General features: G+C 37.1%; 1 protein-coding gene and 1 pseudogene across 1 annotated transcript; both read left to right on the top strand.

The window, feature by feature from the left end:
• Window positions 1–633: 633 nt before the first annotated feature.
• Window positions 634–12,948, top strand: LOC113067583 (ecto-ADP-ribosyltransferase 5-like; annotated as a pseudogene).
• On the top strand, window positions 12,903–13,821 carry LOC113067582 (T-cell ecto-ADP-ribosyltransferase 2-like). Its single transcript, XM_026239947.1, has 2 exons — window positions 12,903–13,005; window positions 13,081–13,821. Exons 1-2 carry the CDS (start codon window positions 12,955–12,957, stop codon window positions 13,819–13,821), a joined length of 792 nt encoding a protein of 263 aa, XP_026095732.1. The 5' UTR covers window positions 12,903–12,954.
• The last annotated feature ends 2,615 nt before the right edge of the window (window positions 13,822–16,436 follow it).

Genomic DNA, 16,436 nt, shown 5'->3' with positions numbered 1-16,436 from the left:
TGTGTATTTTGGTGTGATTGAGTGGCCATTTCTCTTTGCAGATGATGAAGTTGTAGGATGTGACAGCATCCTTCCATTTGTTTCTATAAAAACAAAATAAAACAGGACTATAAATTAAATATTTTTGTTACATAGTGTTGAAGAGGAGATAAGTGTCCTTAACTGAACAGGGCTGGTCACTTACATGTTCTCTTAAACTGAAAAGAGTCGGGTTTTACATCACCTTTTTTTCGCCCTTTCTATCTGCCCCGGGAGTTTTCATCAATCATCGTTACTGCTGTTTACATCCCCCCACAAGCAGACACCGGCTTAGTTTTGTCTAAGCTTCACAATACACTCCCTCCAAAATAAAAAAAGGTTCGTTCAAGAACCCCTGTGCAGAGGGTGGTGACGCACTTGTCTGCCCACTCTAAAGCCATGCTACTGGTGGATCTTGATGATGTAGACTGGGACATGTTTCGGGCAAGTTCATCTGACGTCAGTGAGTTCACGGATGTAGCAATAAGCTTTGTAAACATGCTAACCAAGCAAGCAACTGAAACAATAACTATAAGGACCTTTTCAAATCAGAAACCGTGGGTAGACAGAATAATCCGTGCAGCAGTAAACAAATGCATACTTTTGTCGGGAAACATGAGCGAGTACAAAGCATCGTGCTATGCTCTCCAACACGCAGTAAGAGCCGCCAAACACAGATACAGGGAATGAATAGAGTCACATTTCAAGCTCAATAACTCCCAACGCATGTGGCAGGGATTAAGGACCATCTGTGTCTTTGGAAATAAATCCTCTGCAGAGGTGAGAGCAGATCCATCACTGGCTGATGAGCTAAACTCTTTCTACGGCCACTTTGAAAACAATCTAAGCAGCGCGAGTCTGCCGATCAGCGCGTCAGGAAGCAGCAGTCAGATCAGCGATCATCATGCGATCACCGTGTCAGAGGACGAGGTTCGGAGGGCTCTAAAGCGAGTGAACGTCAGGAAAGCAGCAGGACCTGATGGGATTTCTTTCTGTGTTCTGCGGTCCTGCACTGATCAGCTCGCTGGTTTGTTTACATCCATTTTTAATGAGTCTCTTGCTAACTCGGTGGCTCCCACCTCCTTTTAAAAATCTGTCATCATCCCTGTGCCTAAGAGCAATGAACCCTCTTGTCTGAATGACTATCGTCCAGTTGTCCTCACATTAATAGTCATGAAGGTCTTTGAGGGACTGATTAAAAACTACATCTGCTCCTCCATTCCAGATACTTTGGACCCTCTTCCATTTGCTTATCGCCCCAACCTTGTCCTGAATTCTTTACTCTGCAACTGGATTCAAGACTTCCTCTCCGGCAGACCTCAAGTAGTGAAATTTTGCCAGCTCACCTGTAACTCCATCATCCTGAACATAGGATCCCCACAGGGCTGTGTCCTGAGTCCCCTGCTCTACTCTCTCTACACACATGACTGCGTGTCTTTCAACAGCTCCACATCTTTTATCATATTTGCTGATGACACTGTGGTTCTGGGCCTGATTCACAACAATAATGAGACCGCATACTTGGATGAGAAACTGACATCATGGTGCCAAGACAATTGTCTCTCTCTAAATGTGAGCAAAACTAAAGAACTGATTGCAGTCTTCAGGAAGAGACAGCAGCGGCCCTACACTTCTCTTATGATCAGCGGGACCCCTGTGGAGAGGGTGAGCAGCTTGGTGTAAACATCTCAGAGGACCTGACATGGACTACCCATATTCAAACACAGGTAAATAAAGCCAGGCAAAGACTGTACCATCTGCGACAGCTGAGGAAATTCAGGGTCTCACCAGCCATCCTGAAAACTTTATATTCAGGGCTATAGAAAGTGTATTGACTCAGTGTATCTCAGTGTGGTATGGGAACAGCTCCAGTCAAGACTGCAAAGCCCTGCAGAGAGTTGTGCGCTTAGCTTCCATCATCTGATCTTCACTATAGATCTACAAGATCATCTGAGGGATTTGACTGAATCAAGATGCTGGTGATCATTGAAGGTCTTCTTTTCATTTCAGCTGCTCTAGGGCACCGGACGATAACTTGACAAAGAATAATTTAATCGCTATTTATGTGTACACTCAGAATATGATGTATATAAGAAGTTTAATGAAGCTGATCGCAAAGACAAAAATTAATAAGACAAGAATTAATAAAAAAAAAAAGCATACAAATGGTATTCACTTCACTTTCTGATAAACAATCACTTTGACTGATCACTTTTTGATAAACAAACTTAAGTAAAATTAAAAAAATACATCAAATCACAATTATACCCAGTGGACAGCAGCAGAGGAGCACTTATTGGCTTATAAGTCATTAATTCTACCTTTTCTCTGTATTTTTAAATTATAAAATCACAATTATAAAATATCAAATCATCAAGAAATCAGATTTTGTCTGAACACTTTTTTTGTGTATGAAGTAAGAGAAGTCACAGTTTTTTCTTCAGTTTGCTACGAAATCACACATAATCACTGAAGTTGGTCAGTTCCATATGCTAGAAAAGTGGAAGTGGAATATATACATTTTCTGTATAAAAAAAGTAGATTTAACACCTGTTACATTTGTTAATAGAAGTTAATTTTGTATGCATCTTAACTCAGGCTTAGTGCTTTACTGTCAAATCTTGTTTTTTAATAAACAAAACAACAAGAAACGAACATGAAATATTATTAGTAACTGCACTTATTAATAAAAAACCATTAGTAATTTGATGACTAAATTATCTTTACTTTGAATACCCCCACACATCAGCCCCAGCAGGGCCGTGCACAGACCTTTTGAGGGGCATGTGCTGAAACTGAAAAAGGGCACCCCCTCCCCTTTTTTTATATCAAGATTATTTAGTAAGCCTGCATAAAAGGAAGAAATGGTCAAATCTTCATGACAAATTCAATAACACAAAATAATAGTCTCAAAAGCTTTAGATTTATTCACGATTAATAACAACCATAATAATAATATTAGATAATTCGATAATATAGATAAACATAAATATTTGTAGGGTCCTGTGTTTGTGAATTGCTCTTGTGTACTCCCTCTTTTTTTAAATTTCATTTATAGAGAAAAAAAAAAAAATACCTAGCTCATACATAAGGATGTTACCCAAATAATACAAATTAGCTTATAAAACCAAACAGAAACCAAAATATTTTTTTATTGAACTTTATGCACTTTTTCTATGAACTTTGCAAAGAAAAAAATTATATATATTCTCTTTTTTAGCTATTCTGTTTGGTTTTATAAGCTAATTTGTATTATTTGGTTAACATGATTATGAATGACATTGAGAAGAGGGGAAGGTGAGCAGTGAGTCAAGTATTTTTGACAAACTTTTTTGAAATATAATTTAAGAAACTCAATTCCAGATTATAAAAAACTATAGCCATACCGTTGCTATAACATATCCAACATGTATCCGCCTACCTGGCAAAAATGTTATACTGTGGTGGACCAGGGATGTTGGTCTCTTGAAGATCTCTTATTCACTACACTTTCCCTAAAATAAGCCAGCAATGAAAAAATAAATAAAAATGGTGTAAACAGTACAGTTGCAGTGAAAAGCTTGTCTGAAGGATCACGTGACACTGAAGAGTACTGATGTAATGATGCTGAAAATTCAGCTTTGATTACAAAAATAAATTTCATTTTAAAATTTATTCAAATAGAAAACAGTTATTTCAATTTTTAAAGATATTACACAATATTACTGTTTTTGCTGTATTTTGGATCAAATAAACGAAGCCTTGGAATGAATCATGAATTACATTCTGCATGATAAAATATAAAGATTTCACAGTGATCTTCTGTAAAAAAAAAAATTGTTACTACATTACTGTTACTACATTTTATACATGTGAGGACGAGCAGAGATTATACTATAACATGATTAGCCTAAATGTTAATAAATTAAGTGTATCAGCAATCATAAATCAAAGAAGAAATTTCTTAGAAATATGTTATCTAGAAGACGATGATCACTTGTCGCTTTGTGTAAGTTCCAGTACGAAACAGCGGGGGACGCACGTGTTATGATTCTCCGATGGTAAAAACTAATTATATGTTGTTGTATTACTTATCAATAATAACGCCGTTACCGTTACTGCCAAAAAATGCGGAGCGTTACTATAACTGATGATGAAGCTGTTTTTTTTTTTTTTTTTTTTTTTTTATCAGACCAAGTAGATCTCTGAGCGAGAGGCAAATACTTTTTTTTTACTGTTCTTACTTGGTTAGCGGGCAGAGCACGAGACAAGCGCATAAATGCTGACGATTGGCTGAGGTAGAGTAAAATTTCATTGTAAGCCAATCAGAGGTAGAGTTGGGCGGGTGTTCGAAAGCACGCATAGTAGTGATGGGAATTCGGCTCTTTTGACTCAGCTCACTGAAAAGAGCCGGCTCTTTGGCTCACAAACGGCTCTTTAAATGACTTTGACTATAATATTTCAATTTTTATTACATAATTATTTAATTTCTATAGGGAATGTGAAGGTACGTCACGCAGTGTTGCATTATGGGACGTGGGCGCCATGTTTAGAGGCACGATCTCTGTTTACGTTTTCGCCAACCGTTGCTATGACATTTAATTGTGGGTGTGTTTGGCTAAAACGAGGTAAAATTGAAGAACGGAAGAAATGGAGAAGATGAAAGAAAAAGAGAAGGGACCCTATAGGGAGAAACTAAATGCCACTGCCAAAAAAACGTTATTTAGACAAACTATCCGAGATAAACCAGATAGATCCATATGATTTAGCAGCCCAAGACTGGATTACCGATCCAGACGCACTACCCCCGCTCACATATATGGACATTGTAAATTACCTCGTTTTTGGATTGAGTGCGTACACTTTGCAGGAGTTTAAGAGCTATAAATCCCTTCAAGCTCATGAACAGTTTTGCAGCGGCTGGGTACAAGACCTCCTCATTCACAGGCCGCCTAACTGCAAGAGCACAGTCGTACTGGCAAAGGTAAGATGGCACTTCTTCTGTCGGAGTTTTATGGCGGTTGGCAAACCAGCTAAAATAAATGTTATTTATTGACAATGTTTCAATACCTACGTATCTTAATGATTCTGTAAAATTGATTTCTTTCTCTGTTGTATTCTGTGCAATGAATCAACACGTTCATAAGATGGCACTTGTGTTTTTGGCCAAGTTATTAAAACAAACAAAATGCTAAATATTCAGCTAAAGTTATGTTATTTTAAAGAGACATAAGCAGTGGGTTTGAGCAGTTGCATTTAATAAAAAATAAAAAATAATGCAGCGAACACACTCTCGCTGATGCAGGGATGTTTTGGAAAGTAAATTTTTTTCTCCTGATTGCGGCAACCCACGCGATCCGGCGTCTTTTCGTCAGCTCCTCCACCTGCTTCCCTTGTTGTTTTTTCCAGGAAGGAAAGCTGAAAAAACGTATTCCGTTGTTCAGTTTCCTCCCTGAACGATCGTGTGACCTGCTGTGGCAGTTCTTGATCGAGCAGTACTGACCAACCATATCGACGTTTAATAAAATCTTGACAGAAAATCCAAACACAGCCTCCAACACGCGAATTCAAATACAGCGGTATAGGGCGCGATCCTGCAAATATGGCGGAGGACCCATAATGCAACACGGCGTGACGTCACCTTCACATTCCCTATAGGCTAAATTTGAAAAAATAGAGTCGGCTCTTCAGATATGCGAGCCAGCTCCCGAAGTTCAACTTCGAGTCGGCTCATTCACGAATCGCGAACGACTCATCAAAAGCTCTTTCGCGAACGAGACGATCCATCATCACTAACGCTCATTCGCGAACGACCCATCATCACTAACGCTCATGAATTGCGAACAACCCATCATAACGCATAGTCGGACAGGACAGGACCAGGGGCGGAGGCAGACAATGTAAACATTCGGGGCTTAGCCCAAACTTAGGGGGGGTCCAGGGGCAAACTCCCCCGGGGAGATTTTTTCCCCCCATACGTCAGCTAAATGCACTATTTTGGATGCTGTTTGAGATAATAGAATGCCGGTTTTACGAGTGAACCCCGCCCCCGCTCCCCAAATTATCCGACAAATCATCCGACAAATCATCCACCCATCTCTATTAGCAACTAGGCTAATTTATCTTAATAACACCTAACGTTAACTCTCTAGATAGCCAGCAATACAGTCACGGATTCACAAACCTGTAACACTGTAACCTGCTTCTGAATCTCTCTCTGGCCGGTGAGGTTTATTGTTAGTGTTCCGTATAAAAAACTTTTTTATGTCCATAACTTCAGCCGGTTAGCCGGTGAAAAACAGTAGCCCGCCAGTAACAATAGTAGTAACTATAGTAACAATAGCCCGCCAGCCCCTGATGACAACGACGAAGAAGATTTATATTCTTCTTCGTTAGTTTTTATTGGCAGTTGGCAAACAAGCTGAGTGATGCGCGATGCATTACCGTCCGCCACCACGCACGGTATGTGCTTTTGTTTCGTTTTTTGCCGCTCCAGTCAGAAAGACTGAGAGGAAATTAAACAAAGTTGAAATTATTTTTAAAAACCTAAAATATTCGGGGCTTTTGACAAAACATTCGGGGCTTAAGCCCAATTAGCCACCCCCCCGCTCCGCCCCTGGACAGGACACACAAGGAACAACACAAGCCAGTCAGTCAACGAGAGACAGGTATGGCGACGAGCCCAAATAATCCAACAGTAGCCTTCTCTAAATGGAAGTATAGACATTACTTTTTCCTTCAAGAAATTAAAGAAACAATAAAAGGAAATATCAAAAGTTCCCAAAAATCTATCGTGTTATTTTTATTGATCCACTATATAAACATAATATCTACATACATGGCATTTGATTGGAGGCTAGTCTCACTTTGTCCCACAGCAACATTTTTTTTAGATGTGTGTACAATGTTTCATGTTTCTGTTAATAATGTATTGTATTAAGTGTCCATTTCATTATTATATTCAGATTTATCATAAATAATTGAACATGCACATGTATTTTAAGTTCCTTTAAAGAGGGGTAGAGGTGGGGTCACATTTGAGCATTTAAAATGTAATTTTACTTGAAAGTAACGCAATAGTTACTTTCTTAAGTAACTAGTTACTTTTAAAATTTGTAACTGAGTAACTAATTTAGTTACTTTTTGGAAGAAGTAATTAGTAACTGTAACTAATTACTTTTTAAAAGTAACTTGCCCAACACTGCTGGTGCCACTTCTCTCAAATGCTAGTCTGGTGCCCTGTAGATGATCTTCAGACAATAACAGTCAGAAATATATTTTTGTGATACTGTCAACCATTGCCATGTAGCACAATGAATGAATGAATAGTGTGGACCTAATACAGGAAGTGAGGTCATATGTTTGATGAGCTCTTTGATAAACTGACATGGTGATCTGAGAGTACTTGTGCTGATTGGTTACAGCACCACCTACTGGTACTTGCCTGACATTATGCCATCATATAGAGTTCAAGGTAAGTGTTGTTTTAAAAATGCACACACAAATTAAACAAAATACAAATGTGCAAAGAAGTGAAACTAAGCAGCAACATATGTGAAAACAAAGTTATTGAAGTTCAGGTTTATTGCACAGAATCCATAATGATTTAATTTTCATAACTGACTGACGAGTGACACTGACAACTACAACTGATGTTTCTTAGCTATCTGAAAGCTACCAGCCAAGCAGGTTTTCTTACCTTAGAGGCACACAACCGGGAGATTGTGGTCCAGTAGATGACGTAATCCTTCTCAGTTATGTCAGTGGTTTTGAAACAGAATTTAATTGGGCTGCTATAATAAGTCAAAACTTTAACATAGTTGTATTTTCTTATTCTTATTTTATTCTTATTATTAAATATGTCACATTACATTTTTTTAATTTTTCATTTAAACTTCCTTAGGCTGTTAATTGAAACCTGCTCAGAGACAACAAAAAATATTTCCACCTCATTTAAAAATATGTCATTTGTTACAGACAGAACACCCCCCCCCCCACACACACACACACAAAAATTTAAAATTAAAACAAGCCAACTTCCTGATAGTTTGTTTTGTCATCTGACTGACTCCTGAGAAAAAAACAACAACAATATTCTCGGGTATATTTGAAGGTAGAGTAAAAGTTGTTGAACAGTTTGCTGTTACAGTCATAGACTTAGCAGTTTTTGAACTACTGTTGTGTTCATCACTAGATCATCTGAGGGATTTTACTGAAGATGCTGCTCATTAAACCTCTTCTTCTCATTTTACCCGCTCTAATACAGGTAAACTTCATGCAAGAATTTAGTTCAAATATGAATATTGTTGACATTAAAATAGACATGAATCATGAAAACATGATCATTGTGATTCCAGTTGCTACATGACCACAGAGATGCAATTGAAAATTAGATATTTCCATTGGATATGGCATTGAATTCTGTTGATGATCAATATGATGGCTGTACAAAGGAAATGGAAAATCTGGTCAAGACAATATATCTGGAGAAGGAAATGTCTGAGTTTTGGCAAAAAGGTGAAAAGTATTACAAGGCACCAGAAGATAACTTGGCACAGATCCATTCTGTCGCCATTTATGTGTACACAAGCTCAAATGCCACAATGTATCGCAATTTCACTAATGCTGTTTATGCTGATAAAGAAAAATACAAAAATAATGCTTTTACATGGTATTCTCTTCACTTTTTGTTAACAGAAGCAATACAGATTCTGAACAAAAAACAACATAAATGCCATTTGACTTATCGTGGTACAAAGGTTAAATTTGATGGAAATGTTCTGAACACGGAGGTTCGTCTTGGTTCGTTTGCATCCTCATCACTTAATCGTAAAGTAGCAGAAGAATTTGGAAATGTATCTTGTTTTGAAATCTACACTTGTGAAGGTGCAGATATTGCAAAATATTCAAGGTATCCTGATGAGAGAGAGGTATTGATTCCTCCATATGAGATGTTTAAAGTCACTGATGTCAGGACGAGTGATCAGAAACATCTCTGGTGTGACACTGTGTTCACTTTGAAAAGCTCAGGAACAAGAAGTGACCTGAACTGTGCAGTGATATTTATTGCAGACAAGTGGCAAGATGCACTTCTTTTTTCCATATTATTTTCCTTTTCAGTATTACCATATTTAAATTGCTTTCTGTATAATGTGTCATGCTTTATTAAATGTACCATCTGGTTTATTTTGTTTGCAAGTGTTTACCTGCTAACCAGTTAATTTTTACATTCTACACATTTGTTGTAGTTAGAACACATCCGGCTTTTTTATTACCATACAAATTAAAAGCATGTCATTTTCATATGATATTTCTTTTATTTGTCTACAAAATAAATTATGATCAATATTCAAATTTTCCAGTTAGTAAAGAAGTTAATTTGTTCCAGTTGTACTTATGTCAGGTAGAGTTTAATCTCATGTTTAATAATCAAAAGTAGCATAAAAACTATATTTCCAGTAAGTCATATGTTTTACATTTACATAAAGTTATGTGCAATATAACTTGATTTTTAAAGTTGGTTAAATGTAAATAAATGTTAAATTAGTTGTAAAAGCAAGCAGATTATATTTAATAATTCAAGATGTAACTTTAATTTTTAAACTGAAAAGGTTGGATTTTTATGTTTATTTTTTTTATTCCCTAAAAGATATCATTCTAAATAATTTTCAGCTCTTAATTTTATTCCTGTTCTTCACTATATATATCTGATAATTTGTCATTACATAGCAGAGCATGTAGGAGTAAAATAACCCTCAGTTCATCTGTAAATCCCAGAAAAATTGAGATGAAAATTAATCTTTAAAAGTTTTAAATTTCATTCAAATTTCAAAAGTATTGCATAATAATAATAATAATAATAATAATAATAATAATAATAAAACCATTAAAAAAACATACTCTTATGCAGAATCATGGCCATCGCTTCATCCCAAATGTCTGACAAAATAGGATTGTACTGCAGAGTTTCATGACAAAAGTTTGTATTTAGAATATTTTGTCAGATCGGCACTTGAACAGCTGTTGATTTTAAAACCAATACATTTCCAAACTCTTCTGCTTTTGTCCAAGCCAGAGATGCAGACATTTTCTTATAGGCCTACAACTTTTGAACCACAATAATTTAATTTATTTTGTTTAGTTCAGGTTTTTGTTTAGATTGGTATCCCAGCTAACAGGGAAAGTTCTCAAAACTTTGGTTAGTGTTCCAGCAAAATTCTCTCAAAGTTAACCTAAGAGAAAAACTAATGTTTAAAAGTCAAGTGAAAAACTAATGCAGCTATGACAGGGCCAAGAGAGCTGTTAGGCCTAATGATGTCTGTTACATGTTTTTGCAGGTATGTAAATGGCTCATCAATGTTGATTTATTTTTCTTTCTTTTCCATTTTTGTATTGTTCTTATTGACTGACAATATGGTTAATGCGCTTACTTGTTCACAAGATGTTCTAATGAGAGGCATGCCTGTGCTGAGAGAACCGTTCTTTGGCCTGATCGTCCTGTTATGTGTTTTGCAGACACTGGAAATAAATCACAGATTGACAGTGTAATTTTTTCCATCACTTGGTCTCCTGATTCCTGTTCTTCTCCTTTATGCTGGAATATTATGCAACATTGTAGAAAACTGACTGGATAAATATGGTTATTACATTCAGAATTGAGTTGAGAATGACTAAATTTCCATCATTAAATATTTTTATGTAAATTTTGCCCACTCCTGCTCTGCATAAATTGGATATGTAGATGGATGGTATGTAGGCTATCTGACCAGAGCAAAAGCTCCAGTCTTTACAACTATGCCGTCCCACAGAAACAGTCAGAAATGCTTCAGAATTTAGAATCTCTTTCTGATTGGCTGCATTGTGGTGAATAGTGAAGCGTTTGCTAAAGTTCAGGACAAGTATTCAGTCATGACACCTCTCGGAGGGTTTGGCATGATGATAGAGATGACAATGTCCATGTGATTGGTCGTTGCAGAATATATCTGTTACACTGCTCGAGAGCAAGTGTAGATACTTGCTCCTGCCATTATCCACAGACATGCTGCTGCTGCTGCCCGTAGGAGATCTATATGCTTGGACAAGGTGGAGGACTTGCAGAATCAGAGTCCAAGAGCTCAAGCCATTCTAGATGATGTCACTGTTTGCAGATTGCTTTAAAACCCATCAGCCTGCACCATTTATAGTAGCTGCAAAAGCAGTGCTTTTGTACTATGGCTGCCGTCACATCATCCAGGTGGAGGCTGCACACAGAAACCCTCCCCCCCAGCATGATTGTAAAGCACATTGGGTGTACAGCAATACACAATAAAGCGCTATATGATGCATCATTCATTCATTCATTCTCTGACACCAGGTGGCGCTTAACAGCGCAACATATGAACACTGTTTTATAATGCATTATCCACCTTATTTTTCAATGCGGAAGTAAGCTGTTTTCTGGTAATGTGTAAGACTTCTGTTTCATGAGTCGATGTAGGGAAATAACGAGAAGAATAACGAAGTGCAGTAAACAGTAGTTGCACTATAAACCACTGTGTTAAGATAATACATTAAAATAAATGTAACAATATAAAAACAGTTGTAATCACAGGAAGGAGGCGGGATCTGGTGGACATTTAAATAAAACTTCCTGCTTCCCATTTCTCCTCCATCAGTTTGTCGCCTCGCCTCGCCTCACCTCACCTCACCTCACCACACCACAGCCAAACCGTTCTAAAAAAATATCAACTGTTCAGGATACCCCCCATGTAACCTGATAGCAAATGCATATCACAGAGATGTCTATTTGATGTCTGCATTTACATCTGCAAGATTTTTTTTTTTAAGTGTTTGCTCATCTGCCATACGTCTAGATGTTATGTCTTTAAAATGTTAAAGATTTAGAATGTATGTAAAACTGTCATCTTACAGACACCTGTCAGATGTTTGTACACAGTAGACACTTTCCAGATCAAGTGATCTTGAACAGACATCTTGCAGATGTACATGTGCTATCTTGAGTTGGCACTTGACCACTTACATGATGCATTTCCTGTGTTTAAACCTGTGTTCACAGAGCTTTTTTTTTAATTCTCAATACTTTGCATTTAAAATAAACTTCTAAATGTTTGTTCAGTAGTCTCTATGACAAATGACTACTACTTCTTGGATGCACATGCTTTCAAATGGGCAATACCTCAAATGTTTTTTGAAACACACTTACTGACATGAAGCCCTGAGTGCACTTGTGCAATGTGACACCTACTGGTTATTCTCTGTAAACATTTTTTAATGAAATTCAATAATCATGATTCATCCTCCCTATATTCCTAGAGAAAAATAAATAACACAGATAAACACAGTTAATGTACAGATTTATGTACACATTCCTATATATTTTACATATAAACATTTTAAAAAGTGATAGTGTCCGAGGCTTAATAATAACATTACTGACATTACTACAGTCACAAACTGATGTAGAGTAAAACACTTAGTCATGTCAAGCTTTTTATACTGTTTTTAACCAGCAACTCACAGTTTGTCCAGTGTGAAACCACACAGACCTTGACAAGTGCTGCATTATGATGAGCTAAACAGTTTAGTTGGGGTAAAAGCATCAAGATCACACTTCAGGCGCTATGTCTCACAGATATAAAAAGGCAACTATAACCTCATCTCTGTCTAAAGAGTCATCCTCATCTGGCTGTTAGCATCTGCTTTTTCTGATCTTCTACTCTCATTGCTGTTCCTGAAAGCGACAAACCAAGGAAGAATCTGTCAAAAAAAAAAAAAAAAAAAGGACAATATTCTTAGGTAAGTTTGGGGCTGGAGTAGCCTACAAAGGTCATTGCGAAAATCTATGCACATATTAACACTGGAGTGAAAGATTTAGTGTATTTGTGAAAAGCTGTTGTCTTTCAGCATCTGCTCTTCACTATAGATCTAAGATCATCTGAGGGATCTGACTGAATCAAGATGCTGCTGATCATTGAAGCTCTTCTTCTCATTTCAGCTGCTCTAGGAAAGGTAAGATTGTGTTCTAGTATGAATATTACAGACACGAATACTGATGATTGATCATTATGATCCCTGTTGCTGCAGGATCACAGAGCAGCTGTAGAAGACATATTTCCACTGGATATGGCACTGAATTCAGTTGATGATCAATATGATGGCTGTAGAGAGAACATGGCAAACCTGGTGAAGACAGAATATCTAAAAATGGAACTCAAAAACTCAGTTGAATTTAATAGTGCTTGGAAAAAAAGTCCGGCATTTATTCACAATTCAGAAAATAAGTTGACAGATAATCATTTAAAAGCCATTTATGTGTACTCTGATTGTCAAGTATTTAAAGACTTCAATAATGATGCTCGTTCTGGTAAACTAAATTATGAAAACAAGTCATACAAATGGTATTCACTTCACTTTTTGTTAACAGATGCGATACAGATTCTGAAGGAACCAAACAAATGCATTAAGACTTATCGTGGTACAAAAGTAAAATTTGAGGAGAATGTTGAGAACCGGGAGGTTCGTTTTGGTTCATTTGCATCATCGTCTCGTAATCAAAAAACAGCAATGTCTTTTGGAACTGTATCTTGTTTTGAAATCTGCACTTGTGAAGGTGCTGAGGTGTCAGAATATTCCAAGCTTCGTCATGAGAAAGAGGTGCTGATTCCTCCATATGAGACGTTTAAAGTCACTGCTGTCAAGAAAAAAGGTGCCTGGTGTGACACTGTTTTCATTTTGGAAAGCACTGGTAGAAAAAGTGAATTAAACTGTGCTCTATTTAGGAAACCAACAAAGTCCATAAAAATAGTAGGTTGTGCACTGAGCTGAACCAAGTGTTTTGAATACAGGGCCTGAGACTTTTCCCCCTCAGTGTAGTTCAATGCTTCAAGATAATTTTAACAATTAAATAAAGTTATTTTTGACATAACTAAATAATTTAGAGTGAATCTATTTTTCTTCATTTACCGTCTTTTTGCATCACATAACTGAACAATACTGATTAAAGTGTTGGCCATGTAGTAAATAGTCTTTTAGGAAATGCAGCATATATTGCAAATATTTAATATTCTTTAAAAAAAAGTGCTGCTTGTTTTGTTTACACAATTTATAATGAGTAAAGTTTACTAGATTTTACAAACTTGAATTGTCTTGTAAAGTTTTTCTTAATGTTAAAGCACATTTTGGGAGATTGTACACTTATGAAACACTTTTTTTTGCTCATTTATATATGGCTGCCATGTACTTAGACAGACAGAATTGGTGCTTGTGTTTGTGAAACCACAAACAGACCAGACCCTCAGAGGTGTTGCATTATCTGGTGAGCTTAACTGGTGTACATGAGCTAGATTCATCAACATCACACTTCAGCTATAAAAATGGTTCTACAGTGGTTCTTAAGCGGTTCTTTGGGGGGGTTAAGGTACTATATAGCACCACTGATGTACATAAACAAACCATTAAGCCAGACATTAAGTTTTTTAACTATGTTTGCACTTAGATGGGATTAATGCAGAACACTCCATTTGCCCATTAATTATTTCTAAAGAAACACAAAAATCTATAAAAGGCCTCATTAGCTTTTATCTTACGTTGTGGCCCCGTAGAAGCAGTTTTTGTAAAAATAGGCTAATGATTGCATCATAACCAGCGACGCTCTGTCGCACAGTACAGAAATTACGGTATAGACAGGCATAAAGTCAAGGGAGAAGCCTAAAGAGAGTCCATAAAAGTAATGGGAAAAAATTGTTCAACAACCTCTGCAAGATTTGGTGGGTGATTCAGACTTCTCTTGGCACAGCGATTAAAAGACTTATAATTGTCAGACAGGTTGCTCACGTGACATCTACATCATCAAGCTCAGTTTGAGTCTGCGCAGTACACCCGACCCCATCGACGTTCGGTTTCATCCATAGACAGTAAAAGAAATGGACACAGTGACCCCACTGGATTCAACAGAGACAAGTGAAGTCAATTAGAAGCACGCACTTCCTGGGGGTCAAGTGTACTGCGCAGAATCAAACTGAGCTTCATGACGTAGAGGTCACGTGAGCAACCTGTCTGACAATTGTAAGTCTTCTAATCACTGTGCCAAGAGAATTCTGAATAACACACCGAATCTTGCAGACGTTGCAGATGTTGTCCCGTTGCTTTTATGGACTCTCTATGGGCTTCTCCCTTGACTTCATGCCTCCACGTCCCCCCGATTGCCTCATACACAGTAAAAGATTGCCTGCGAGCTTCTCCTCCTGTCCATATGGTAATTTCTCTACTGTGCGACAGAGGGTTGCAAGTTATGATGCAATCATCAGACTATTTTTACAAAAACTATTTCTATGGGACCATAACGTAAGATACAAGGTAATAGGGCCTTTTATATATTTTCGTGTTGCTTTAGAAATAATTAATGGGCAAATGGAGTCTTTAAATGCCTCAGATGTAAAGTTATTCACTGTCAAAGAGCTATTCTGCTCTTGCCTGCTCTGTTCAAGGAGGACCCGGGGTTGCTGTTTGAAGATCAGGTGAGCCATGAACAGTTGACTACAGTGTGAAACAGAATCTAATCAAAGCACTACACTTATTGCGCCTTTTGTTATTCAGATGATTTCAATGCAAACATTAGTTTTTTGTTTGTTGGTCTTCACAAGCTATACTATCAAACTGAAGAGGAATTTTGTTTATTTTCAGTTCATCGGCAGAAGTATTTGAGCAGTTGTATGACCGTAATAATTAATTTTTTTCTTTAACTCATAAGGTTTGACTTGCAGATAAATACTATTATCCCCTCTGCCCCAGGGCCATTCTCAGAGCAGCCCATCCCAACACCTAAGATGAAGCTTAAAGGCTGTAGGGATGTTTGGAACCCAGTATCCTAAAGCAGTGGTTCTCCATTCAAGTCCCCACATGTTTTGCACGTCTCCCTTATTTATTATTAATTTTCAGTAATTTCACTCACTATTAATGTTAAAAATACTAGATTTCCCAAATAAAGTTAACTAATGTAGGGCTAAGACTGTAGGCCTACAGTATATATGTGTATAATATATATACATACAGTGGGTATGGAAAGTGTTGACTCATGTGTTATAAATGAACTGGCAAAGAGCACTGCTTTATAATCTGTGGGTTTATTGACCGCACGTACACATCACACCACCTCCAGAGTGAGGGGGAGAGGCGGGGCTTGTTAGGGAGGTCATGTAATCACGTACAATTGGTGATGTCACACATATCAATGTACTACATCCCCTTTCCTAACATGGTCTCTAAACATAAAGCAAGATTAGACTCTGGATGTGTTTACATCAGATTTCTTCTTTAGAACATCAAAGGTATTTTAAACTAGCAACAGTAGCAATGACCAACAGGAACTATTATGTAATGAAAATGAATAAAATGTAAATTAAACATATTGCACTATAAAGAAACTGGTATTGTTAACCAAG

This window comes from Carassius auratus, linkage group LG28B (genome assembly GCF_003368295.1).
Source record: "Carassius auratus strain Wakin linkage group LG28B, ASM336829v1, whole genome shotgun sequence".
Classification (NCBI taxonomy): Eukaryota; Metazoa; Chordata; class Actinopteri; order Cypriniformes; family Cyprinidae; genus Carassius; species Carassius auratus.
Note: the sequence above shows the minus strand (reverse complement) of the source record. Positions and strands in the feature narration are given on the sequence as shown.